The sequence below is a fragment of the Nuphar pumila genome, chromosome 14 (assembly GCF_984573655.1).
Source record: "Nuphar pumila chromosome 14, dmNupPumi1.hap1.1, whole genome shotgun sequence".
Taxonomy (NCBI): domain Eukaryota; kingdom Viridiplantae; phylum Streptophyta; class Magnoliopsida; order Nymphaeales; family Nymphaeaceae; genus Nuphar; species Nuphar pumila.
Window position 1 is genome coordinate 54143163 of NC_143262.1, and position 27889 is coordinate 54171051.

The 27889-nt window shown below is 35.8% G+C and overlaps 1 protein-coding gene across 1 annotated transcript; it reads left to right on the forward strand.

The window, feature by feature from the left end:
- The first annotated feature begins 20819 nt into the window (after positions 1-20819).
- On the forward strand, positions 20820-23470 carry LOC149816836 (intracellular ribonuclease LX-like). Its single transcript, XM_089986976.1, is given in 5 exon segments — positions 20820-20897; positions 21015-21170; positions 22337-22429; positions 22431-22536; positions 23238-23470. Coding segments are annotated over 5 exon segments (666 nt in total).
- Positions 23471-27889: the final 4419 nt, after the last annotated feature.

Here is a 27889-nt window from a genome sequence, read left to right on the forward strand (position 1 = left end):
CTTACAACGACATTTTCAGCAACAACAACCACTTATGTTTGAGCAACTTAGTCAGCAATATCCGCATGACACTTCAATGGAGCAATTGTATGCACAACAATTTATACTATGTCTCCTACTTTTGGAATCACAACCTAAATTACATAATTGCAGGGCTACTACTTCAGCCTCAATTTAGAACAACAAACAACTCAAAATTGTTGGTGTGTTGTCAGAAAAAAAGGAGTACAAGATTGAGCTAAGGCCCAACAATAACAAAGACGAGATGTCCAAGATTTATGCAAAGGCCTAATACTTTATGAATTACCTAGGAGGAAATGGAGGATCAGTTCTTGGGGAGATTTCCCCAAGCTCCAACCTTGAGGACAAGGTTGTTTTGAAGTTGGCGGGATTGATAGAAACCCGACCCAAAATACTTTTGTTGTAATATTACTTGGTGTTTTTTATTTTTGGATCTGGGTTTACCCTCATAGGATTTGAATATGCTAATCCAATTGGGTGTATGTGGGTTTTGAGGACTAGGTGGAGGGTAATTGAGACACTAATACTAGGAAAGGCTATTGTGGAAATTATTCTAAGTGTTTGAGGGTATGTCAGTCTTCTATATGTAGGAGGGATGAGCTACGAGATTGAAATTGATGGGTGGATATGCCCGCACCAGTGACTCAATTTGCATTGTCTACCTTTTTGCTCATATGCGTGAATTAGACATCCATCTTGATCACTACTCCTTCTCTTCTGCACTCAAGGTGTTAAAGAAGATGCTTTAGAAGGAATCCAACATGTGGGATGTTTATAGAGGACTCCTTAAGATAAATTCTAGTCTCTAGAAGGTTACAAGATCAAGATGGAGTGCAAGGAAGGTCTCTACAAGTCTAATTGTAAACATGTTGACAAGGAGTTTGTTTATGATAGAATAAACATCAAATGAAGTCCTAACCAATGTAATATGTTGAACATGTTAGGAGACTCCATAAGGTGAGGTGTCTCCTCATGTGCATATAATAATCAAACAAACCTCTTCTCTCAGGTTATTCAAAAGAGAGATAGAGAGAGTTCTATCATGGATGCAAACATCATTATCCGAACCATATAAAAATCATGCTTTCCTATGATTGATGTTTTATGTGTGTGTGAGATTGGTCTGTAAATCCACCAAATCTTTACATGGTATAAGAGCCATGGTTGAGGTAACCAAGTTCAAAGCCAAGCATCTTTATCATGTTTGTTCCTAGGAACCCAAGTGTTTTTAGGAGCCTAGGTGATTCTTTGTCTTGTTTTTCTGGTGTTCTTCCTCACGACTACTAAGACATCTTCCTCTCAATCATTGTCACCCAATACTTGCATTCAATGGAATGCTTTTGCCAACTTGGTGTCCATAAAAATGAACCAGAATAACTATCTATTACGGAAGTCTAAAATTGAATATGTTATATTTAGTCTCGATCTTATCAAGTTTGTTGATGGGTCATATTATGATCCTCCTCAATATATTTTTGAGGGAACCAATACTACCCTCAACCATGAGTTTTTGTTTGGAAAAGACATGATCAATTGGCCCTAAGTTGGATTAAGGCTATTGTTACTCAGCATGTATTGGCTCAAATCATATAGATTCCTTCAGCCCGTGAAGCATTGATAGCTCTCGAAATATCCTATGCCTAACAATCAAGTATTCATATTCTGCAACTTAAAAGAGATCTATAGAATATAAAGAAAGAATATATGAGCATGAGTAATTACCTAAATAAGATAAATTTTTTGTTTGATTCATTGAATGTTGTGGAAGGATATATATCTGATAGTGATTTAGTTTAGTACACTCTGAATGGTCTGCCCAATCAATATAAAAGTTTTGTAACCACAATCACCACATTCTGAACTTTTCCTGAGTTTATGGATATATATAAGATGTTGAATAAAGAAAAATGACTTTAGTTGTTAAATCCTAAGCCTAATCGACAAGTTTTGACTAATGAAAATACCAATGCTGCCTTCTTTTCTCAAAGAGGCAAGGGGCATGGACAGTTCTTTCGTGGTCACGGTCATGGTCGTGATAGAAACCCTGATCATAGTTTCCCACAAAATAATGAAAATTAGGATAATAGATTTTTTCAAAATCAAAATGACTCACATGTTGTTTGTCCGTATTATGGTAGAAGAAATCACACAACCTGTCTGTGTGATGATATTCCAAGGGCCTTTGCTGCTATGGCCCTAAATTCAATCAACGATCCCAACTGGTATCAAGATATTGGGGTGTTTCATCACATGACTCAAGACGACTCAAATATGTCTCAGAAATCAAAATATCAAGAATCAGACAATATAATGGTGAGAAACAATCGAGTCATTCGATATGAAACACTGAAAATATGACTCTTGACTAAAGAGATCGTAGTTTTTCTCTTAAGAATGTTTTGCGTGTTTCAAAAATCAAATGTAACTTGATTTCAGTGGCTAAGTTGACTAGAGATAATAATTATTATGTTTAGTTTCACCTTGATGGTTTCTATGTCAAGGATCAGCAGAAAGGGAATATACTCCAAAAAAGACTGAGTAGAGGAGGCATTTATGTGTGGCTAACAAATAAGAAAGATTCATCAAATGGAGGAACAACACTCATGGCAGATACAAGATAGTCTTTTTAGCAGTCACATCTTCGGCTAGGTCATCCTAGACAAAAGACTTTAGATTTATTAGGAAATAATAGTTATTTAAATTTGTATGTTAAAAAATTGCTAAAGTTTTGTTCTTCTTGCATGATTAGCAAAATGCATAGACTTTCGTATGAATTATCTGAATCCATGGCCAAAAGTCCTTTAGAAATTATTCATGCTGATCTCTGGGGTCCTGCTCCTGCCGTATCTAGAGAAGGATATAATTATTATTTTCTTATTGTTGATGATTTTTAAGGTTTTTCTAGCTGTTTCCTTTGAAAAGAAAGTCAAATACCTTGGCATATTTTAAAAAATTTAAAGTTATTGTGGTAAAACAAGTGGAACATGTTATTAAAATATTTCATAGTGATGGATGAGGTGAATTTGTTAGTAATGCCTTCAATGAATATTTGGATCATCAAAGAATCTAGAGATGGCTTGCGTGTCCACACACTCCTCAACATAATGATATAGTGGAACTCAAAAACAAACATATTATAGAAAGTGGTCTAAGTATGCTTACTTATGCATCTTTAATTATAATGTTTTGGGTTGATGCTTTTAGATATGTTGTTTACATTATAAACAAACTTTCTAGTGTAAAGTTGAATAAAAAATGCCCCATGACTTGCTTCTTAAAAAATGTCAAGATTATGATCATTTGAAAGTTTTTGGTTGTACATGCTATCCTCTTTTAACACCTTATGCCTCCTCAAAATTGTCTCCTAAAACCAAAACATGTATTTTTATTGGTTATGTGGTATGAGTTTTGGAAAACGGGTTTAAAAATGATATTTTATATAAAAAATAATGTGAAAGCCATACACCAAAAATATAAAAACCGGCTCGCACGAGTGGTGGAGTCGGGGTTGATCTCAAGGAACGGGAGATACTTGTATTCAAACACACAACTATGCTACTCTTTATTGCCAAAATAAAGAAAAAAACTAATTAAATAAATGAATTACTAAAGAGTATTGCCCTACGCAGAGGGCTTAAACGAATAAAAGAATAAAAAAGCCTTATCACAAACCCAATGAATTGAATTAACTAAAATGAAAGCCTATTCTAAAAGAAAAAGGGAAAAAATAGTCTTCAGTGTCGATGTCTTCTTGTCCCCTTTTGAGACTTTGCTTTTCTGATTTGTATATCACTTTGCGGTCTCTTGAGGGGCCTTTCTGAAGGGCACTTCTGAGGGTTTGAGGGTCCCTTAAGGAGACCTTTTAGAGACCTCGGAGGGCTCTTCAGGGACACAAAATTAGCTCTACCACACGTCTAAACACTTTTCTGCAAAACACAAAAACAAAAACACGATGCAAAACCAAGAAATCTACAAGAAAATCAACTGGAAGTATGATGAAAAACCACAAAAACATAAAGCAGGGGCAGGAACTAACTATAAACTATTTGTAAAAACTAATTAAAATTTTAAAAGAAGTAAAATATGAGCTCAACGACTATCCATCAGAACTACAAACTAAATGAATTTAAGTTATTTTATTGAAATGGCTATTAAACTAAAACATGAACATAGAGAGTCTAAATAACTAATATTAGCAAATAATCTAATTAACTATTAAACAAAAAATTAACAAGGGAATCAAATGAATTACTAAATAGCTAAAGATTTAATGCAATATACGAAAACAACTAATTACTACTAAATCACGGCTAACTAAAACAATTAGCTAATAAAACATTACCCAAAACAACTAGCTAATAATACTATTGACCTCTAATATAGTTAACAATAAAGGAAACTTAACTAAGGACAATATATAAGTAATCAACTGATGATCCAAATAATAAATTCAGCTAACCTAATTATTAAGTCAATGGCAGCATACACTATACATACACCTAATTTACTAAAAGAAAATAACTGCTACTTACATTTAGTTGAATCACACACATAATTTAATATGCAACTATCGTCAATCACTTTGGATCGTGATTGACGGTAGTTGCAATTCAAAAAATGTTGCAGCTATGATAAAGGACTCAACCGTCTGATCCTAATTGTTGTGACTATTGAAATTAAACGACTGAACCTGAAGAAAGCGCTGAACAAAACAAAAATGTTGAACCCTACAAAAACAAAAACGTTGAACCAAAATGAATAACAAACGATGCAGCAAAATAAACGACCAACCCAAAAAAATATTGTTGGATCTAACACTATATGCACGGACTGAACCGACTGTTGAGAAGGAATCAAAATAAAAAAAACTCAAACACGATGTTACCTTCTTTTTTTCCATAGCATGAAACGCTGTGTATTTTTTTCTTTTCTATTTTTTATTTATTTTTGACAAATAAAAACAAAAAACCCGTGTAACATGTAGATCTAACTGCACGGTATACACCTCACACAACAAACGAAAACCACGTAGATCAGGGGATGACCACGATGTGCTGGATTTGACCACCAACGAAAACGAGAATACGCCAGCCAACACAACAGACCTACCTATCACACGCACACGTTAACCCTAAAGAACAAAAGAAAGAAACTGTTTAATGCAAAATTTAGGATATGATTTTTTTTGTTTTATTTATTCTTTTTCAGCAAAAAAAAATATGAAACTACTATGAAACACATAAAGAGAAGAGGGGAGAAGAAGAAGAGGAGTTACCGAGTGTTTCCACCAGATTGGTTGAGAGAAGAATGGTTGATCCTGGGCTGCAGCTGCACTCTCGGATGAAGATGATGAGATTGTCGGCGATGGAGTGGTTAACAACAGGAAGAAAAAGAAACGTAGGAAGAAGGAAGGGAGTCAGTTTTGAGAGAGAGAGAGAGAGAGAGAGAGAGAGAGAGAGAGAACTCAGGGGAAAAATGGGTTCTCCTAATTGCTAACTACTATTTATAATATAATATTTAGGTTAAACTAATTTTTCAAAACCAGTCCAAAATATTTCCAATAATTTTTCCAAGAGGCTTTGCTTAAAAACGATTTCCTAAAATGATTATTCCTACATTGATTACGCGAAACTAATTAGAACCTAATCTAATCAAACTATAACTGAAAGAAAATTTCTAAACTAATAAAACACTAAAAACGCCGGATGACTTGAAATTCATAATTTTTTGATATTTTCCTTTTTCGCGCGGTTTCTCAAAACTAACGATAAAATTGGGAATTTAATGTGATTTCCACTGGATCATGCATAAATTAATATGAATAAGATGCAAAATGTATGTATGATCATTATGGTTCAAGTTGTAAAGGATATTTATGTTTTGATCTCATAGCTTAGGAAGTCTATATATCTAGACACATGTTTCATAAAAAAAGATTTTATACATGAAGGAATGAAAGATTCTGTCACCATTTAACAAGTGTCCTCATGGCTAAAGAAATTTAGCACAAAAATCAATCATGTTGAACCTTTAAAACTCCTTAATTTGTCATCTAACTAGAAAAATTCTACTTAATCGATGAACGTATTGGAATTTGTTATTATCATCCCGTCAGCCAAGTCCCATCTTCGAGTCTGAAATTATTTCTTTAACTACTGAGTCAGGACCTGTTAGTGAGTCTATACAAACAAGTGTGTATGAACCAGAGTCTATTGTAGTCTTACCTCATTTTGAGCCCATTGAGTTATTTGAATCTGTAACCAAAACTCATCATATGATAATCTGGTTTCAAGTTGTCATATTAAAACCGAAAATTTTTATGGCTTTTAGATACAAATTTGGCATTGGTCTGTTGAGTGAACTTGTCTAAGAAGCAGAACCAAACACCTATGAAGAGGCTGCTGGTCGTGATAAGTGGCAGGAAGCCATGAAGTGTGAATATGATGCCTTGATAAAGAACGATACTTGAACTCTTGTTCCACCTAATAAAACTCATAATACTATTGGTTGCAAATGGACAATTCATATAAGAAGACATGCGGATGGGTATGTTTTCAGATATAAATCCAGGCTTATCACTAAATGTTAAAAGATGGTGTTAATTACTTTGAGACTTTCAGTTCGGTTATAAAACCTACACACATTAGAACAATCTTATTTATTGCCGTTAGTAAAGGTTGGATCATTCATAAACTAGATGTTAATAATGCATTTTTGCATGGCCATCTTAAGGAATAGGTGTACATGGATCAACCAGTTGGGTTTGAAAATAAGAAGTTTTCATAATATGAGTGTAAACTCAACAAAACCCTGTATGGGCTAAAATAAGCTCCATGAGCATGGTTTGATAGACTAAGACAATATTTACTTAGTTGGGTTTTGTGGGATCAAGTGCTGACACATCACTCTTTGTAAAAATATCACATGATAAGATTCTATATGTTCTGGTTTATGAAATTCAAGAGCTCATTAAAGATTTTGGACAAGAATTCTCTATAAAAGATCTTGGTGCTCTACATTATTTCCTAGAAATTAAGGTCGTACCTCAAGATAGTGGGATGATCTTGTCCCAAAGAAAATACATTTATGAACTCCTTGTCAAAACATGTACCAAACATGCAAAGTCATTGACTATTCCTATAATAATAGGTATTAAACTGTCCAAATTTTAAGTCCCCCAATTCAAATTTGAATAACTCACCACACTTATATTACTTGTAAACATGCCTATTAAAGATATGAAATAAAAATTGCAATTTAAAAAGTTTCTCAAGTTTTGGCCTCCCTAATTCTAGGTAGGATTTGGCTAATCAAGGTTTCCTTGATTAGATTTTCCCTTTCTTTATTTCCCTCAACTCAATCTCATGCCATATATCTCACTCTCTCATTCTTTCCTCTTTCCAAAACACACACCCCTCTCATTCGCTAACCTTTCCTCACGTTTTTCCTTTTATCTTTCTTTTCCTTTTTACACCTTACCTTACCTTTAAACTATCACTCTCCTTCATGTCTTTCCATCCATCACATCTTCTCTCTACCTCTCTCTTTCCATCTCCCTACCTCTCAACCACTCTAACCTATCCTATACACGACCCCCTCTCTCTCAAACTCTCACATATTCCATCTCCCCATAGGACAACACCCCCTCTCTCTTCATTCCTTCTCCTCCATGCGCTCCTGTTGTAGCCATTGCTCACATCATGAGAACTCTCCCTGGTCGTATCCCTTTAACTGATCAGATTTTAATCTGAGTGTAGCAGCCAAGATCGGGATATATCATATTGGCCACTTTTTAGGTTAAACTCAATCTAGGTGGGGGTATCAATTAGATCCATGAAAGTCTCACACCTCTGGTTGAAGTTGTTCATGATTATGGTGAGTGCATAAGACTCGTACATGGGATCTTTCATTCTATGATAAGTCTCCCTACACTGATTTATGAAATATTGGGCATCTTCATCCTTTTGTTTCAAGTCATAGAGTTAAGTAATGGTGGGAAGTGCATCAATTTAAAATCTAAACCTTTCTATAAACAGGTTCATCGAAGTGGAACTCCCTAATTTGCTGGATATCCAGAGTAGAGAACCAAGCCAAAGCATCTCCCTTTAAGCTTCTTGGGAACCACCTAATTAAGACATGGTAATTATCCTAACACTCTTTGCAGACATCTAAAAAGAGAGCAACACGAGTTTTATGATTTTCAGCTCCGCTAAACTTGACGAATTCTAATGGGACTGTGCTCACAAGCTCAGTGCTTCAGCTCAAAATAAAGTCTTGAATTTCATAGGGCCTTCTTTCACCCTTCACACTTTGGATCCGATGGCCTATGTTTCTTAGCTATTCTTTCAAACTATGAACCTGAACCTCATACTCATTAGAGGGAAGACTCTAAATCCTGGCTTCATGAGCTGGATCCTCCTGATGATGACTCTGCCTGACAAGAGAGTTCTAACTGCTGGACCTCTGTTAGGTCTTAACTTGGATCTCATTCTCAAACAATCTTCTGTTGCATTTCTTGAATCACCAGCCTCAGTGCAGCATTTTGACTCTCTAGATCTTGATATGTGGATCTATTTTTGGTTGCATGCTGGATATTTTTTTCCCTTTCAGATGTGTGGGATTCAAAATGGACCTCATCTTCCTCGTCCTCTAAATCTGTTTCTTGCCCCTTTGCCTGATTATCTGCATTATCTATTCTAGGTACAAAGATGTCCAACTTCTTGACTACTTGGATCATCCATAGTAGCCTTGAAGGGCCTAGTAACTGATATAGATGCACCTTGGTTGCTAGATCTTGGCTTATGATTTGGATCAAGACTATTGGAACTTGTATATGCTTCTGAAGGCTTGGATTTTTAGGAGGATTCATTTGGGAGTCCTTAGAATCTTTTGCCATTAGTCTGGGTTTTAAAGCAAATAAGAGTCCAAACAAGATGCCCAATACACAAGCTTAGATGTTTAAAATGCAGCTTCCCAAGTCTTCTCAAAACTGGTGAGACCACTTCAATAGGTTCAAATAGGTAAAGGTTTCTCCTTTAGGACCTTTCACGGATATACTCGAGCTAACACTTCTGGTATGCACAAACAAAGTATTCGACTTCTGGGGTCCACCAGCAATACATATGAGTTAGCACTGTTGGTACATATGGGGGAATCCAAAGATCCAAAGAGTAAGAATGGATGAGGTTTTAGAAAGATCCATGCATAAAAAGAGAGGGCTCTAGAAGCAAAAGTCCTAAGAAAATAGCTTGAAAGAGGGAGAACAAACATGATACAAAGAATGTCCCAAGCAGACTGATTTCCTACCTTGTAGGAGGTTCAAACTTTCTTAGGTATCTATGTGACAAGAAAATCCCCAACAAGGATTTTTACGTTCTTGCAAAGAAAGATGACAGAAAAAGTATACTAAATAGGACACACAAAACACAACTAACCTAGGGTCTCTACCCTAAGTCAAATGCCAAAATTAGCTAAAAGAATAGGCTTTCTAAGCTCAAAGAATCCACCAAACTATTTCTCCTTTAGGACCTAGAATAGGCTTTCTAGGCTGTCTCCTTTAGGACCTTGCAAAGAATCATGCTTTCCTATGATTGATGTTTTATGTGTGTGTGAGATTGGTCTGTAAATCCACCAAATCTTTACATGGTATAAGAGCCATGGTTGAGGTAACCAAGTTCAAAGCCAAGCATCTTTATCATGTTTGTTCCTAGGAACCCAAGTGTTTTTAGGAGCCTAGGTGATTCTTTGTCTTGTTTTTCTGGTGTTCTTCCTCACGACTACTAAGACATCTTCCTCTCAATCATTGTCACCCAATACTTGCATTCAATGGAATGCTTTTGCCAACTTGGTGTCCATAAAAATGAACCAGAATAACTATCTATTACGGAAGTCTAAAATTGAATATGTTATATTTAGTCTCGATCTTATCAAGTTTGTTGATGGGTCATATTATGATCCTCCTCAATATATTTTTGAGGGAACCAATACTACCCTCAACCATGAGTTTTTGTTTGGAAAAGACATGATCAATTGGCCCTAAGTTGGATTAAGGCTATTGTTACTCAGCATGTATTGGCTCAAATCATATAGATTCCTTCAGCCCGTGAAGCATTGATAGCTCTCGAAATATCCTATGCCTAACAATCAAGTATTCATATTCTGCAACTTAAAAGAGATCTATAGAATATAAAGAAAGAATATATGAGCATGAGTAATTACCTAAATAAGATAAATTTTTTGTTTGATTCATTGAATGTTGTGGAAGGATATATATCTGATAGTGATTTAGTTTAGTACACTCTGAATGGTCTGCCCAATCAATATAAAAGTTTTGTAACCACAATCACCACATTCTGAACTTTTCCTGAGTTTATGGATATATATAAGATGTTGAATAAAGAAAAATGACTTTAGTTGTTAAATCCTAAGCCTAATCGACAAGTTTTGACTAATGAAAATACCAATGCTGCCTTCTTTTCTCAAAGAGGCAAGGGGCATGGACAGTTCTTTCGTGGTCACGGTCATGGTCGTGATAGAAACCCTGATCATAGTTTCCCACAAAATAATGAAAATTAGGATAATAGATTTTTTCAAAATCAAAATGACTCACATGTTGTTTGTCCGTATTATGGTAGAAGAAATCACACAACCTGTCTGTGTGATGATATTCCAAGGGCCTTTGCTGCTATGGCCCTAAATTCAATCAACGATCCCAACTGGTATCAAGATATTGGGGTGTTTCATCACATGACTCAAGACGACTCAAATATGTCTCAGAAATCAAAATATCAAGAATCAGACAATATAATGGTGAGAAACAATCGAGTCATTCGATATGAAACACTGAAAATATGACTCTTGACTAAAGAGATCGTAGTTTTTCTCTTAAGAATGTTTTGCGTGTTTCAAAAATCAAATGTAACTTGATTTCAGTGGCTAAGTTGACTAGAGATAATAATTATTATGTTTAGTTTCACCTTGATGGTTTCTATGTCAAGGATCAGCAGAAAGGGAATATACTCCAAAAAAGACTGAGTAGAGGAGGCATTTATGTGTGGCTAACAAATAAGAAAGATTCATCAAATGGAGGAACAACACTCATGGCAGATACAAGATAGTCTTTTTAGCAGTCACATCTTCGGCTAGGTCATCCTAGACAAAAGACTTTAGATTTATTAGGAAATAATAGTTATTTAAATTTGTATGTTAAAAAATTGCTAAAGTTTTGTTCTTCTTGCATGATTAGCAAAATGCATAGACTTTCGTATGAATTATCTGAATCCATGGCCAAAAGTCCTTTAGAAATTATTCATGCTGATCTCTGGGGTCCTGCTCCTGCCGTATCTAGAGAAGGATATAATTATTATTTTCTTATTGTTGATGATTTTTAAGGTTTTTCTAGCTGTTTCCTTTGAAAAGAAAGTCAAATACCTTGGCATATTTTAAAAAATTTAAAGTTATTGTGGTAAAACAAGTGGAACATGTTATTAAAATATTTCATAGTGATGGATGAGGTGAATTTGTTAGTAATGCCTTCAATGAATATTTGGATCATCAAAGAATCTAGAGATGGCTTGCGTGTCCACACACTCCTCAACATAATGATATAGTGGAACTCAAAAACAAACATATTATAGAAAGTGGTCTAAGTATGCTTACTTATGCATCTTTAATTATAATGTTTTGGGTTGATGCTTTTAGATATGTTGTTTACATTATAAACAAACTTTCTAGTGTAAAGTTGAATAAAAAATGCCCCATGACTTGCTTCTTAAAAAATGTCAAGATTATGATCATTTGAAAGTTTTTGGTTGTACATGCTATCCTCTTTTAACACCTTATGCCTCCTCAAAATTGTCTCCTAAAACCAAAACATGTATTTTTATTGGTTATGTGGTATGAGTTTTGGAAAACGGGTTTAAAAATGATATTTTATATAAAAAATAATGTGAAAGCCATACACCAAAAATATAAAAACCGGCTCGCACGAGTGGTGGAGTCGGGGTTGATCTCAAGGAACGGGAGATACTTGTATTCAAACACACAACTATGCTACTCTTTATTGCCAAAATAAAGAAAAAAACTAATTAAATAAATGAATTACTAAAGAGTATTGCCCTACGCAGAGGGCTTAAACGAATAAAAGAATAAAAAAGCCTTATCACAAACCCAATGAATTGAATTAACTAAAATGAAAGCCTATTCTAAAAGAAAAAGGGAAAAAATAGTCTTCAGTGTCGATGTCTTCTTGTCCCCTTTTGAGACTTTGCTTTTCTGATTTGTATATCACTTTGCGGTCTCTTGAGGGGCCTTTCTGAAGGGCACTTCTGAGGGTTTGAGGGTCCCTTAAGGAGACCTTTTAGAGACCTCGGAGGGCTCTTCAGGGACACAAAATTAGCTCTACCACACGTCTAAACACTTTTCTGCAAAACACAAAAACAAAAACACGATGCAAAACCAAGAAATCTACAAGAAAATCAACTGGAAGTATGATGAAAAACCACAAAAACATAAAGCAGGGGCAGGAACTAACTATAAACTATTTGTAAAAACTAATTAAAATTTTAAAAGAAGTAAAATATGAGCTCAACGACTATCCATCAGAACTACAAACTAAATGAATTTAAGTTATTTTATTGAAATGGCTATTAAACTAAAACATGAACATAGAGAGTCTAAATAACTAATATTAGCAAATAATCTAATTAACTATTAAACAAAAAATTAACAAGGGAATCAAATGAATTACTAAATAGCTAAAGATTTAATGCAATATACGAAAACAACTAATTACTACTAAATCACGGCTAACTAAAACAATTAGCTAATAAAACATTACCCAAAACAACTAGCTAATAATACTATTGACCTCTAATATAGTTAACAATAAAGGAAACTTAACTAAGGACAATATATAAGTAATCAACTGATGATCCAAATAATAAATTCAGCTAACCTAATTATTAAGTCAATGGCAGCATACACTATACATACACCTAATTTACTAAAAGAAAATAACTGCTACTTACATTTAGTTGAATCACACACATAATTTAATATGCAACTATCGTCAATCACTTTGGATCGTGATTGACGGTAGTTGCAATTCAAAAAATGTTGCAGCTATGATAAAGGACTCAACCGTCTGATCCTAATTGTTGTGACTATTGAAATTAAACGACTGAACCTGAAGAAAGCGCTGAACAAAACAAAAATGTTGAACCCTACAAAAACAAAAACGTTGAACCAAAATGAATAACAAACGATGCAGCAAAATAAACGACCAACCCAAAAAAATATTGTTGGATCTAACACTATATGCACGGACTGAACCGACTGTTGAGAAGGAATCAAAATAAAAAAAACTCAAACACGATGTTACCTTCTTTTTTTCCATAGCATGAAACGCTGTGTATTTTTTTCTTTTCTATTTTTTATTTATTTTTGACAAATAAAAACAAAAAACCCGTGTAACATGTAGATCTAACTGCACGGTATACACCTCACACAACAAACGAAAACCACGTAGATCAGGGGATGACCACGATGTGCTGGATTTGACCACCAACGAAAACGAGAATACGCCAGCCAACACAACAGACCTACCTATCACACGCACACGTTAACCCTAAAGAACAAAAGAAAGAAACTGTTTAATGCAAAATTTAGGATATGATTTTTTTTGTTTTATTTATTCTTTTTCAGCAAAAAAAAATATGAAACTACTATGAAACACATAAAGAGAAGAGGGGAGAAGAAGAAGAGGAGTTACCGAGTGTTTCCACCAGATTGGTTGAGAGAAGAATGGTTGATCCTGGGCTGCAGCTGCACTCTCGGATGAAGATGATGAGATTGTCGGCGATGGAGTGGTTAACAACAGGAAGAAAAAGAAACGTAGGAAGAAGGAAGGGAGTCAGTTTTGAGAGAGAGAGAGAGAGAGAGAGAGAGAGAGAGAGAGAGAGAACTCAGGGGAAAAATGGGTTCTCCTAATTGCTAACTACTATTTATAATATAATATTTAGGTTAAACTAATTTTTCAAAACCAGTCCAAAATATTTCCAATAATTTTTCCAAGAGGCTTTGCTTAAAAACGATTTCCTAAAATGATTATTCCTACATTGATTACGCGAAACTAATTAGAACCTAATCTAATCAAACTATAACTGAAAGAAAATTTCTAAACTAATAAAACACTAAAAACGCCGGATGACTTGAAATTCATAATTTTTTGATATTTTCCTTTTTCGCGCGGTTTCTCAAAACTAACGATAAAATTGGGAATTTAATGTGATTTCCACTGGATCATGCATAAATTAATATGAATAAGATGCAAAATGTATGTATGATCATTATGGTTCAAGTTGTAAAGGATATTTATGTTTTGATCTCATAGCTTAGGAAGTCTATATATCTAGACACATGTTTCATAAAAAAAGATTTTATACATGAAGGAATGAAAGATTCTGTCACCATTTAACAAGTGTCCTCATGGCTAAAGAAATTTAGCACAAAAATCAATCATGTTGAACCTTTAAAACTCCTTAATTTGTCATCTAACTAGAAAAATTCTACTTAATCGATGAACGTATTGGAATTTGTTATTATCATCCCGTCAGCCAAGTCCCATCTTCGAGTCTGAAATTATTTCTTTAACTACTGAGTCAGGACCTGTTAGTGAGTCTATACAAACAAGTGTGTATGAACCAGAGTCTATTGTAGTCTTACCTCATTTTGAGCCCATTGAGTTATTTGAATCTGTAACCAAAACTCATCATATGATAATCTGGTTTCAAGTTGTCATATTAAAACCGAAAATTTTTATGGCTTTTAGATACAAATTTGGCATTGGTCTGTTGAGTGAACTTGTCTAAGAAGCAGAACCAAACACCTATGAAGAGGCTGCTGGTCGTGATAAGTGGCAGGAAGCCATGAAGTGTGAATATGATGCCTTGATAAAGAACGATACTTGAACTCTTGTTCCACCTAATAAAACTCATAATACTATTGGTTGCAAATGGACAATTCATATAAGAAGACATGCGGATGGGTATGTTTTCAGATATAAATCCAGGCTTATCACTAAATGTTAAAAGATGGTGTTAATTACTTTGAGACTTTCAGTTCGGTTATAAAACCTACACACATTAGAACAATCTTATTTATTGCCGTTAGTAAAGGTTGGATCATTCATAAACTAGATGTTAATAATGCATTTTTGCATGGCCATCTTAAGGAATAGGTGTACATGGATCAACCAGTTGGGTTTGAAAATAAGAAGTTTTCATAATATGAGTGTAAACTCAACAAAACCCTGTATGGGCTAAAATAAGCTCCATGAGCATGGTTTGATAGACTAAGACAATATTTACTTAGTTGGGTTTTGTGGGATCAAGTGCTGACACATCACTCTTTGTAAAAATATCACATGATAAGATTCTATATGTTCTGGTTTATGAAATTCAAGAGCTCATTAAAGATTTTGGACAAGAATTCTCTATAAAAGATCTTGGTGCTCTACATTATTTCCTAGAAATTAAGGTCGTACCTCAAGATAGTGGGATGATCTTGTCCCAAAGAAAATACATTTATGAACTCCTTGTCAAAACATGTACCAAACATGCAAAGTCATTGACTATTCCTATAATAATAGGTATTAAACTGTCCAAATTTTAAGTCCCCCAATTCAAATTTGAATAACTCACCACACTTATATTACTTGTAAACATGCCTATTAAAGATATGAAATAAAAATTGCAATTTAAAAAGTTTCTCAAGTTTTGGCCTCCCTAATTCTAGGTAGGATTTGGCTAATCAAGGTTTCCTTGATTAGATTTTCCCTTTCTTTATTTCCCTCAACTCAATCTCATGCCATATATCTCACTCTCTCATTCTTTCCTCTTTCCAAAACACACACCCCTCTCATTCGCTAACCTTTCCTCACGTTTTTCCTTTTATCTTTCTTTTCCTTTTTACACCTTACCTTACCTTTAAACTATCACTCTCCTTCATGTCTTTCCATCCATCACATCTTCTCTCTACCTCTCTCTTTCCATCTCCCTACCTCTCAACCACTCTAACCTATCCTATACACGACCCCCTCTCTCTCAAACTCTCACATATTCCATCTCCCCATAGGACAACACCCCCTCTCTCTTCATTCCTTCTCCTCCATGCGCTCCTGTTGTAGCCATTGCTCACATCATGAGAACTCTCCCTGGTCGTATCCCTTTAACTGATCAGATTTTAATCTGAGTGTAGCAGCCAAGATCGGGATATATCATATTGGCCACTTTTTAGGTTAAACTCAATCTAGGTGGGGGTATCAATTAGATCCATGAAAGTCTCACACCTCTGGTTGAAGTTGTTCATGATTATGGTGAGTGCATAAGACTCGTACATGGGATCTTTCATTCTATGATAAGTCTCCCTACACTGATTTATGAAATATTGGGCATCTTCATCCTTTTGTTTCAAGTCATAGAGTTAAGTAATGGTGGGAAGTGCATCAATTTAAAATCTAAACCTTTCTATAAACAGGTTCATCGAAGTGGAACTCCCTAATTTGCTGGATATCCAGAGTAGAGAACCAAGCCAAAGCATCTCCCTTTAAGCTTCTTGGGAACCACCTAATTAAGACATGGTAATTATCCTAACACTCTTTGCAGACATCTAAAAAGAGAGCAACACGAGTTTTATGATTTTCAGCTCCGCTAAACTTGACGAATTCTAATGGGACTGTGCTCACAAGCTCAGTGCTTCAGCTCAAAATAAAGTCTTGAATTTCATAGGGCCTTCTTTCACCCTTCACACTTTGGATCCGATGGCCTATGTTTCTTAGCTATTCTTTCAAACTATGAACCTGAACCTCATACTCATTAGAGGGAAGACTCTAAATCCTGGCTTCATGAGCTGGATCCTCCTGATGATGACTCTGCCTGACAAGAGAGTTCTAACTGCTGGACCTCTGTTAGGTCTTAACTTGGATCTCATTCTCAAACAATCTTCTGTTGCATTTCTTGAATCACCAGCCTCAGTGCAGCATTTTGACTCTCTAGATCTTGATATGTGGATCTATTTTTGGTTGCATGCTGGATATTTTTTTCCCTTTCAGATGTGTGGGATTCAAAATGGACCTCATCTTCCTCGTCCTCTAAATCTGTTTCTTGCCCCTTTGCCTGATTATCTGCATTATCTATTCTAGGTACAAAGATGTCCAACTTCTTGACTACTTGGATCATCCATAGTAGCCTTGAAGGGCCTAGTAACTGATATAGATGCACCTTGGTTGCTAGATCTTGGCTTATGATTTGGATCAAGACTATTGGAACTTGTATATGCTTCTGAAGGCTTGGATTTTTAGGAGGATTCATTTGGGAGTCCTTAGAATCTTTTGCCATTAGTCTGGGTTTTAAAGCAAATAAGAGTCCAAACAAGATGCCCAATACACAAGCTTAGATGTTTAAAATGCAGCTTCCCAAGTCTTCTCAAAACTGGTGAGACCACTTCAATAGGTTCAAATAGGTAAAGGTTTCTCCTTTAGGACCTTTCACGGATATACTCGAGCTAACACTTCTGGTATGCACAAACAAAGTATTCGACTTCTGGGGTCCACCAGCAATACATATGAGTTAGCACTGTTGGTACATATGGGGGAATCCAAAGATCCAAAGAGTAAGAATGGATGAGGTTTTAGAAAGATCCATGCATAAAAAGAGAGGGCTCTAGAAGCAAAAGTCCTAAGAAAATAGCTTGAAAGAGGGAGAACAAACATGATACAAAGAATGTCCCAAGCAGACTGATTTCCTACCTTGTAGGAGGTTCAAACTTTCTTAGGTATCTATGTGACAAGAAAATCCCCAACAAGGATTTTTACGTTCTTGCAAAGAAAGATGACAGAAAAAGTATACTAAATAGGACACACAAAACACAACTAACCTAGGGTCTCTACCCTAAGTCAAATGCCAAAATTAGCTAAAAGAATAGGCTTTCTAAGCTCAAACACACGAAAACTGAAACTAGGCATGGCTAGCTTTCCAACACCTCTGATTTCAGAACGACAAAGATATGGCCCATGAAACCTCACAAAGCAAGGAAAAGAGGTGACCCGAACCTGTATTTTCTGTTTTGGTTGGCAGTTTCAAGGCTGAAGAAAGGATTTTCAGAAAAAACCTCAAAAAGATACAAAAAATTCAGAGAATCCAGGAGTTCAGAGAAACAAATTTCTTGTTGATCGGATGCTAGGTCACCGAGATCTGATCCGAATCCCAAAGACTGTCCAGACAAAAAAACCAAAAATTTATGAAGCAGTTGTTTCAGTTTGGGCACTGATTTGAGGCAAATAAAGAGGTTTTTAGAAAAACTTTCCAAGTGAAGAAATGATCCAGAGAGAATATGATTTCAAACAGAATAAATTTCACCAAAAAATGATATCAGACCGCTGAGATACGATGCCCACAATCAGGAAAAGACTAGGTCTTTTCTAGGTTCTAGGGGTTGTTTCTCTGATTAAGGCATATATCTTGATGCCAAAGGCACAAAATAAGAAAAAATAGTAAAATGAAAATATCTATATCTAGATCTTTTCTTTCATACAAAACAAACTGTTTGGAGATCTGATCTCGGAACACAGAGATATGGAATCTGGACAAAAAATTGTCTAAAATGGATCTGGATACAATCCAAAATCTAAGGCTGGATTCCAGTGCAGTTTGAGGGGTTTAGAAAATTTTCCCCAGAATGGCACGAAAAATAAAAGTTGTAGAAGCCTGTCTCAGATTTTAGACAAAAAAAAATCACCAAAAAAGGATATTCTGATGCTCAGAGATCCCGTCTACAACAAGGACTAGTCACCAAAATTTTCAGAACAACAAGGCTAAATTCTCAGTTTTCATGCAAAATAAAGGGGGTTTGAAAAGGAATCTAACTATATACTAAAAAATCACATATATCTTCACGAATTAGCTTTCAAACGCCTCAATAATCTTGCAAAAATGACATACGGTTGTTGAGATACACACAAAAGAACATGGAAGGGTAAGAAAGAGACTTACCCCGATATGCTAAATAAATCTGAATCCTTGGCAGGGTCGATGGTGATGCAAGTCCCACCGAGTGTGCCAAAACGATGGATATGTGGGGAATTCCAGCAAAAAGGTTTCCAAAATCTAAACAAAGTTTTGAAAATAGATTTTTGAAAAACGTTGGTGGTGTAGGACACCACCAAGGATAAAAAAAATAAGAAAACACACAAAACATGTAATACTTTAAACAAATACAAATAAAATAATATAATATAAAATAATAAATAAAAATATTTATAAATAATGCTCTCCTATGACGACTGACGAGCATCACACAATTCTTGCAAAGGTTATGCATGGCTGATGCATTGTGGGTTTGGGTACGATAGGGTGGACCTAGGCTAACATAGGATCTGGACCTAGGATTAATTCACTAAGGGGCAAAACCTACTTACTGACTTTCAAAATGGCTGGAATAGGGGTAGTAACCCCAATTTATAGAGTTCTAATTGGATTTTGGATCTAGTCAAATAAGTTTTTGGGTCAAGGTATCCAGATTCAACTACTATATATGCAATAGGTTGTTTCTGATTGGCTAAAAAATGAGCTGGTGGATCATGATTGATTGGGCTAATTTCTTAGGGATTACGGCATCATTTTAGGCATGCTTGAACGCTAAGGAATTGATTTTGATGCAAATCCAAGGTTAAGGCAGGATTAAATTCTCTTTCTTGGATGGCATTCAAGCTAAATAAGGTAGAATCTGAATAGGTTTCATCATTTTTATCATATCTCCCAAATATAATTGATATTAACTTACAGTTTTTTTGTTTTGACAGATGAATTCACCCAGGGCAATGTTCTTTGCATGGTCCCTGCTGGCAGGAAACATTTAACACACAAGTCCATCTCCAAAGAATTGGTATTCCGTTAGTTAATATGTGTCTCCTGTTGTCATAGCCAAGAATCCAAAATACACCTTCTATGGTATTGCCATTTTTTTCAGACATTAGTAACGGCAGTCTGGACTGACATATCATTTCAAATTGCACCAGAGGTTTGTTTTCGGCAGCTAATCCTTGTCCCTAAAGAGTTGCAATGCTCGAACAAATGGCTTGCAATATGGAGGTGGTGGATTTTATCCGCCTGGTGGAGGGTGTGGGAAGAGCGAAACAAGAGAACATTTTGTAACAAAGCTTCCCATCATATCAAGGTTCTACGGGCCATTAGGAGTGATGTCATTGATGCAGTTCAGGCAGTCTGGCTTGAATCAGGTTGTTCATGCGTGTGCCCACTGTCATCATCCATTGTTTAGGGGGCCTCATCCTCTCATTACGCCGAGCAGCTGCCTTTGATATTTCTAAAATAAAGTTTCTTTCATTTTCTCTCTCTCTAAAAAAAAGAAAAGAAACCCTGAGGTTTTATTGCATGTGGAAAAGGAAAATAATTAATGATTCTACGGGGATTGGAGGATATTCCTAAGCAAATTCTCTCGTGTATTTATTTATTAAATGCTACCCAAGGCAAAGGATGCAGTGGGCAAGTACCGGAATAATAAGAAATTGATGAGACCATTGCCATATTCCCATCTCTCTCTCTCTCTCATCCCGAGTCCCTTCGTATACCGAGATGCATCTTCGTCCACATAGAACCTCCCCGAGAGGCTCTATATAAAGCGTAAACTTTAGAACGGACGCAAGCGTCTCTTCTTCATTCCTGTGGGTTTTGCTGATCCTGTTGATGTTGATGATGGAGTGTGGCTCAGGCTTGAGGGCAACGATGGTAGTCTGTTTGTTATCACTGTCATGTGTCATGTCCCTGGCCCAAGATTTTGATTTCTTCAAATTCGTTCAACAGGTGAGTTCTTGGACATCATCATCACGTTATGTATGTTGCTGTCGTTATCATTACCGTTACAATAGTAATATAGATTTGGTGACCTTCTCTTCCATATATATATATATATATATATAGTGGCCAGGCTCGTATTGCGATACTAAGCAGGGCTGTTGCTATCCCAAGACGGGGAAGCCTGATGCGGATTTCAGCATCCATGGACTGTGGCCCAACTACAACGATGGCAACTGGCCTGAGAACTGCGACAAGCATAACCCATTTCTTCCTTCCAAGGTTTGTGCTCTCCGTTCCACGTTTTTACAGTCAACTAGACTTCTCTGTGTGCCATGTTTTTTTTTCTTTATTTTATTGCCAGGAGAAGTTCAGATATCACAAATCACAAGCACCCATTTTGTTGTTTTACTTTTTTTTTAGAAAAATTCCATTTGGGAGTCCACCTTTTGCCTATTATTTAAAAAATGGACTACATTTTTCTGAAATTCCCGATATGAACCTAACTTTTCGTCAAAACAGTCGAACAGGGATCTCAAGTCAACATCTATCATCTTGGAAAACTTGACTCCTTTTTGGGTTCTTGTATTGTCCCTAGAAATTTAATACTACTTGTTCCTCGTAAAAAAATCAAACAATTTGAACTCCTAATGTTGAAGGTCATTGTTGTAATTTGACTTGTGATTTAACTTCAGTTAGAGGACTAATAAAATGTAAGCCCTTGTTTAGCATACGTAGTTTCCAGTAAAACAGAAGCCCATATTTAGAACTTAAAAAATATGAGACTTATATTTAGAATTAGAAGTAAAAGGTCAGCCCCTAAATGAAATTTTTTCTCTTCTTCTAACCAAAATAAAAATTCAAGAACTAAGGACTGTAATCTAAATTTCTATTATGTATTTCTGATTTGTTCAATAGGCCTAGCATGGTAAGTAGCTGCTAAACTCTCTTGAACTCTTCTAAAAAATTATAGTTGCGTCAAAAATAAAAATTCCTTAATCGTAACATGTAGATGTGCTCATCATTTATTATTTGCTAAAAAGCATTATCTGAATGAAATTAATTTAATGAGAAATCTTTATTTTTATTTCATAAAGTTCTGATGCAACAGGAGACGTTAATTTTTCTCTCACTCTAAAAACATGTCTAAACATGAAAAATGTCTTTCTTAATACATGCTTTATACAAAGCATTAAAGAATACATCTATAAGATCAGATAAAGCAAGTGCCTAAAATACTGTCCATCGAAGCTGTGTAGGACGTTTTTGGAGATCAAGACTGTTGAAGAGCTGTTCATTATGTGTGTAGCATGTGCATGTGTGTGTTGAGAGAGAGAGAGAGAGAGAGAGAGAGAGAGAGAGAGAGAGAGAGAGAGAGATCACATAAATCGTATAAAGTGTTTATTAGTAGAAGAAGTTTAAAAAGATTGGAGACGGTGGGCGTGCAGGTATCTGACTTGCGAGATGAGATGCAGAAGAAGTGGCCATCTTTGTCATGCGCAAGCAGCGATGACACGAGCTTCTGGTCGCATGAATGGGTAAAAGCACGGGACCTGCTCGCAATCGGTCCTTGACCAACATCAGTATTTTCAAGCAGCTCTCAATCTCAAAACCCATCTCAATCTCCTTAACATCCTACAGAATGCAGGTATCTCAATCTGTACGTTTTTGACTTAGGTTTTTTCTTTTTAGATCATGAAACAAGAAAAGGAAAACATGAATGCATTTCATAACGTACCATAGTTAGTATACGCATAATAACATTCCAATTTTTTGATGATATTACTTCTATCAGGACATTTTGATGATAGTAACACTTATATAAGTTGTTTTCAAAACCTAATAAAATCATGAAAATATTGCAAAAATTTGAAAAAATAACATTAATTCTATCAAGACGTTATGATGATATTAACACCTCTTATCAGTTCAATTGATTACATTTTTGTGTCTTTAAATTTTACGTGATATCTTCCCATATTTTTGCGAAAAATGAAAACGTTTGAATTTTTCAAGATATTTCCCCTCACTGGGAAGATGCCTTTGATGAGATCTGTGATGTTATTGATTCATGGAATAATATCTATGGCTAGTTGTGATAATATATTTTAAATTTAAACGTAAACATTATCTCTCTTTTTTTATGAAATATGTGCTCGGTTGCTTCCACTATCGCCTTTTATCACTTCCTCGTATGATTTCTGAGTGCTCATGCTTCATGTGTTAAGGCAATATTTAAGCAGTGGATTCTTGCATGCTTTGTTCTTTAGGTACATGGACACACATTTTACTTGGTATCAATCTCACCACCATTCATTCTCATAAGTTTAGTTATATATCCATTTCCAGGCATTCGGCCAAATGGTGGAATTTATCGTCTACAAAGCATCAGAGATGCCATAAAAGAAGCTACAGGATTTGCACCTGCAGGAATAGAATGCAATGTCGATGAAACTGGGCATTCACAGCTGTATCAGATCTCCATTTGTGTAGATACCTCAGCAACCAACTTCATTGAGTGCCCAGTTCTCCCAAAGGGAGGGGGGTGTCCTTCAAAAGTTGAGTTTCCTGCTTTCTTATGAACCATCCATTAAGCAATATATAAGTTAAAACATTTTGAATCCATTGAGTGCCCAATGCTGCATTTTAGCATTTTGACTTTAACATACTAATTAACATTTCAACGTTCCTGCATAAGTTAGCATTTTAACATTTTGATTTCCCAGTGCTCCCAAAGGGAAGGTGTCCTTCTAAAGTTGAGTTTCCTGCATTCTGATTTATCGATCTACTACCCCATTGTTATTTAATAACTTAATTAGCATTTTTGACTTTATTGAATTGAGTGCCCAATACCATAGTTGGCCTAACCGGTGACAGGCAAAAACCGTTTGAGGTTTAACTCGTGACTCGGTATGACTAGGCGAGTCGTCTCGTATGACTTTTTTTTATATGTATTTCAACAAAAAAGAATCTCAAAAATGGCGAAAAATCACAATTAGAATGAAAATCAGGCTTGGTGAATGGTGACACTCTTACTTTCAGCATTCTTTAAAAATATCAATAAACTTTAAAAAACAAGACTTCTTGAACATTTCATAATTTAACTATATTTGGATTTTATCAGCAAAATCAATTTGATTTATTGACAATTTTACTGTAGCATATTTATTTATCATCTTATTTGATCCCAATCCAAGATAAGAGCGGAAATTCTATCAAGGACTCGTACCTTATAGATTATACATTCAATAATACGTGGACCCAGTCGGGTGAGTGAGTCCAATGCCTTTCAGCTTGCTTTGGACCATATTGATTTAAATATATTATTAAATAAATAAAAAATTAGCCAATAGAAATAGCCATTAAAGAAAAAGGCAACCTTGCTAGGAGTACTAGATGAGAAAGGCCAATATGAAGAAGGCAAAATGTTAGTTAGGCATTAACTAAAGGCATGCATGCATGCATAGTCTGTGAGCTTCAAAAACGCATGGGCGGTGGAATTCAAACCGTCTCATCTGGATTGGGTTTCCTACTCCTTTTGCATGGCCTTCAACTTTTCGGAAATAATGAGTTGCATGCATGGTGTAGAATCCCAAAACTAATGGGCTGGAATCCCAACTAACGTCTCATTTGGATTGGGTTTCTCACTTTCCTTTTCAATAAAGCAAAATAATAAATACAATACAATGAACAGGACTTAACTCGGCCTAGTGAACCAGTTCATATCGAGTCTCATCCGAGTGAATCCGTTCAAACCGATTCTCAGCTGGGTTCAAAACGGGTAGAACACAGACTTAGACTCGGTTGGGTTCTCACTCGAACCGAGTCACCATGTTATACGCACATTTGTGATTTTTGAATTGTTTACTCATGAAGCAGAATAGATGTTCAATTGTAATCACGTTGAGAGCAAGTTTGGTTCACAAGAGATTTGCACATTTTGCTTCCGATCGTCAAAGTTTCCCTTCTTAAAGGTCTGATGTCGTAAATAGAATTTTGGCTCAAAAAGTGCGAAGCAGGTTATATATGTCTCTCCCCCACCCCCACCCCACAAAGACGAGGTGCATGTTCGGGGGTCCAAATGAGCGCCACGTATATAAGCACTTGGGGCTCATATCCCCATGTGTGTTAGCATCACTTAGCATTGGAGTCCAGTGCGGTTGCAAAGACTTAAGTACCTTTTCTCGCCTTTCCTGCCATGAAACGATAGTTCGAGAAAAGGACATAAATGTCCTCCATTCAGAAAGGGATAATGTTCTTAACTCTTCAAAGTCCAAACGTTTTGTTTTTGCCCTAAGCAGTAAACTCTTATGTTGCCGCCTTTGATGACTCGCCGTCTGCTGTAACAAGAGCTCCTTTTGATGACACACCATTTGTCGTCATCTGCTACAGTCGAAGCACCATTTTCCATTGTTTGCTGCCATCAGAGCAACCTTTGCCATCGTCTGCTGTCGCTGGAATACCCTTTGCTGTCGTCTGCATAGTGAGAGCACCATTGCCACCATCAGCTGCATCTACCTTCTGGGTGTTTCTCCTCCACTGGCGCATTACCAAAATTCCTGTTGTTTTGGTGAGTTTCGTGTAAGGTTTCGTTATGTAAACAAATCGATTTGTAAATTTAAATGTTAAATCTTACAACTGGTTGTACTATTCATGCTAAAGGAAGAAGAATGTGGAAGAACTAAAGATGATGAAGAAGAAGGATGACGAAGAGAAGGAAAAATAAAAGAAGGGGGAGGTGAATGAAAAGCAAAGGAGGAAAAGGCAAATGAAGGAGGAGGAAAGGGAAAGGCAAAGAAAAAATAAAGAGGAGGAAGAGAAGAAAATACAAATGAAGAAGGAGGAGGGGGAGAAGGAAAAACAATTAAAGAAGAAGGAGAAAGAGGAGGAGGAGGATGAGGAGGAGGAGAGGGAAATATAAAGAAAGAATAAGGAAGAAGAAAAAAAGGAAAGACAATTGAAGAAGAATGAGAAGAAGGAAGAGAAGAAAAGACAAATGATGAAGATGGAAGAGGAAAGACAAAGGAATAAGCGTTAGGATGAGGAAGAGAATGAAAGTCAAAGGAAGGAGATGGAGGACGAGAAAGAGAATGAAACCAAAGGAAGGAGATGGAGGATGGGAAAGAGAATGAAAGGCAAAGGAAGGACAAGGAGAACGATGAAGAAAATGAAAGGCAAAGAAGGGAGAAAGAAGATGAGGAAGATAAGAAAATGCAAAGAAAGGAGAATGAGGACGAGAAAGATAATGAAAAAGAAAGGAAGAAGCAAGAGGAGGAAGAGAAGGAAAGAGAAAGAAAAAAGTAGGGGGAGGAAGAGAAGAAAAGAAAAAGGAAGAAGTAGAAAAACAGAGGAAGGAGGCGAATGAGCAAATGAAGAAAGAAGTAGAAAAGCATATGAGGGAGGTTGCAGAGCGAAGGAGCAACAAGAAAGGCAGATGAGGAGAGAATGATGGAGCAACAAGAAAAGCAGAAGAGGGAGGACAATGAGCGAATAATGGATCAACAAAAAAGGCAGAGGGAGGAGGGAGGGGATGCAGAGGAGAAAAGTATGACCAAGGTACGTAAATCGCTTTTGTTTGTCACGATCTACTGCAATAGGTATTATTATGTATATCAATTACTATGTATAATGATTACTGTGGTAGTGATTACTATGTATAGCGATTACTGTGACCTATGTATAGCGATTACCGCAATAGCGATTAGTATGTATAGCGATTAGTATGTATAGCGATTACATAACAATTTACTGTGATAGAGATTATTATGTATAGTGATTACTATGTATAACAATTATTGTGATAGCAATTACTATGTATAGTGATTACTATGATAGCGATTATTATATATAGCGATTGCTCTTACCTATGTATAGTGATTACCATAATAGCGATTAATACGTATAGTAATTACGTAATGATTTACTGTGATAGGTATTATTATGTATAGTGATTACTATGATAACGATTAATATGTATAACGATTATTGTGATAACGATTACTATATATAGCGATTACTGTGACCTATGTATAACGATTACCGTAATAGTGATTAATACATATAACGATTACGTAACGATTTATTATGATAGGTATGATTATATATAGTGATTACCGTGATAACGATTACTATGCTTAGCAATTACTATAGTAGCGAATATTGTGATAACGATTACTATGTATAGTGATTACTGTGTTCTATGTATAACAATTAGCGTAATAGCGATTAGTATGTATAGCGATTACTTTGATATCGATTATTGTGTATACGATTACAGTGATAGCTAGTATATAATGATTATTATATATAGCAATTACTGTGTACAACAACGTGTAGAAGTACAAATGGGAGTAATTGTGATTTGATATGAACAATATGCTATTTTGTGTTATAGGTAGGTTAGAAGAGAAGTAGAGCACCGGTTGAAAAGCTCAAATGGCGGTGTCAATGGCCTGAAGTTCTGTCGTGGTATGGACAACTGAGTGAATATTAAAATGACTGATTACGAAATATGCACTTTGACAACCTTTTGGACCAACATTATTTTGAAACGTGTTGGAACACCATGATCCATTTGGTCGATAAGTGGAATCATAAGACACACATATTTCAGTTTGATCATTTTGAGATCACCATGACCCTAGAAGATGTGGCACAGATTATGGGTCTTAAGTGCCATGAAAGTATTGTCCTAGCATGAGATTCAAATTATAACGCAAGGGACAAGTACATGACCCTTCTAGGAATGTCGATGGAGGATTAAGGTCAATGTATTTATGGTGGAAGCAATTCCATATAGATGAAACTTTCTTCTTTTCATAATAAATGGAAAGTCCAGTCCGCTACATGTGCATCTGAAAGAGTTGACCAAGAGTTGCACGACTTCCTTCTTTATTTTTTTGGACTTACTTTATTTTTGAATTTGTCTGGTTTGAGGTTAAGTTATTTGTGGCTACAGTTCTTGGAAGACTTAGATGAAGTCAACAACTATACATGGGGTG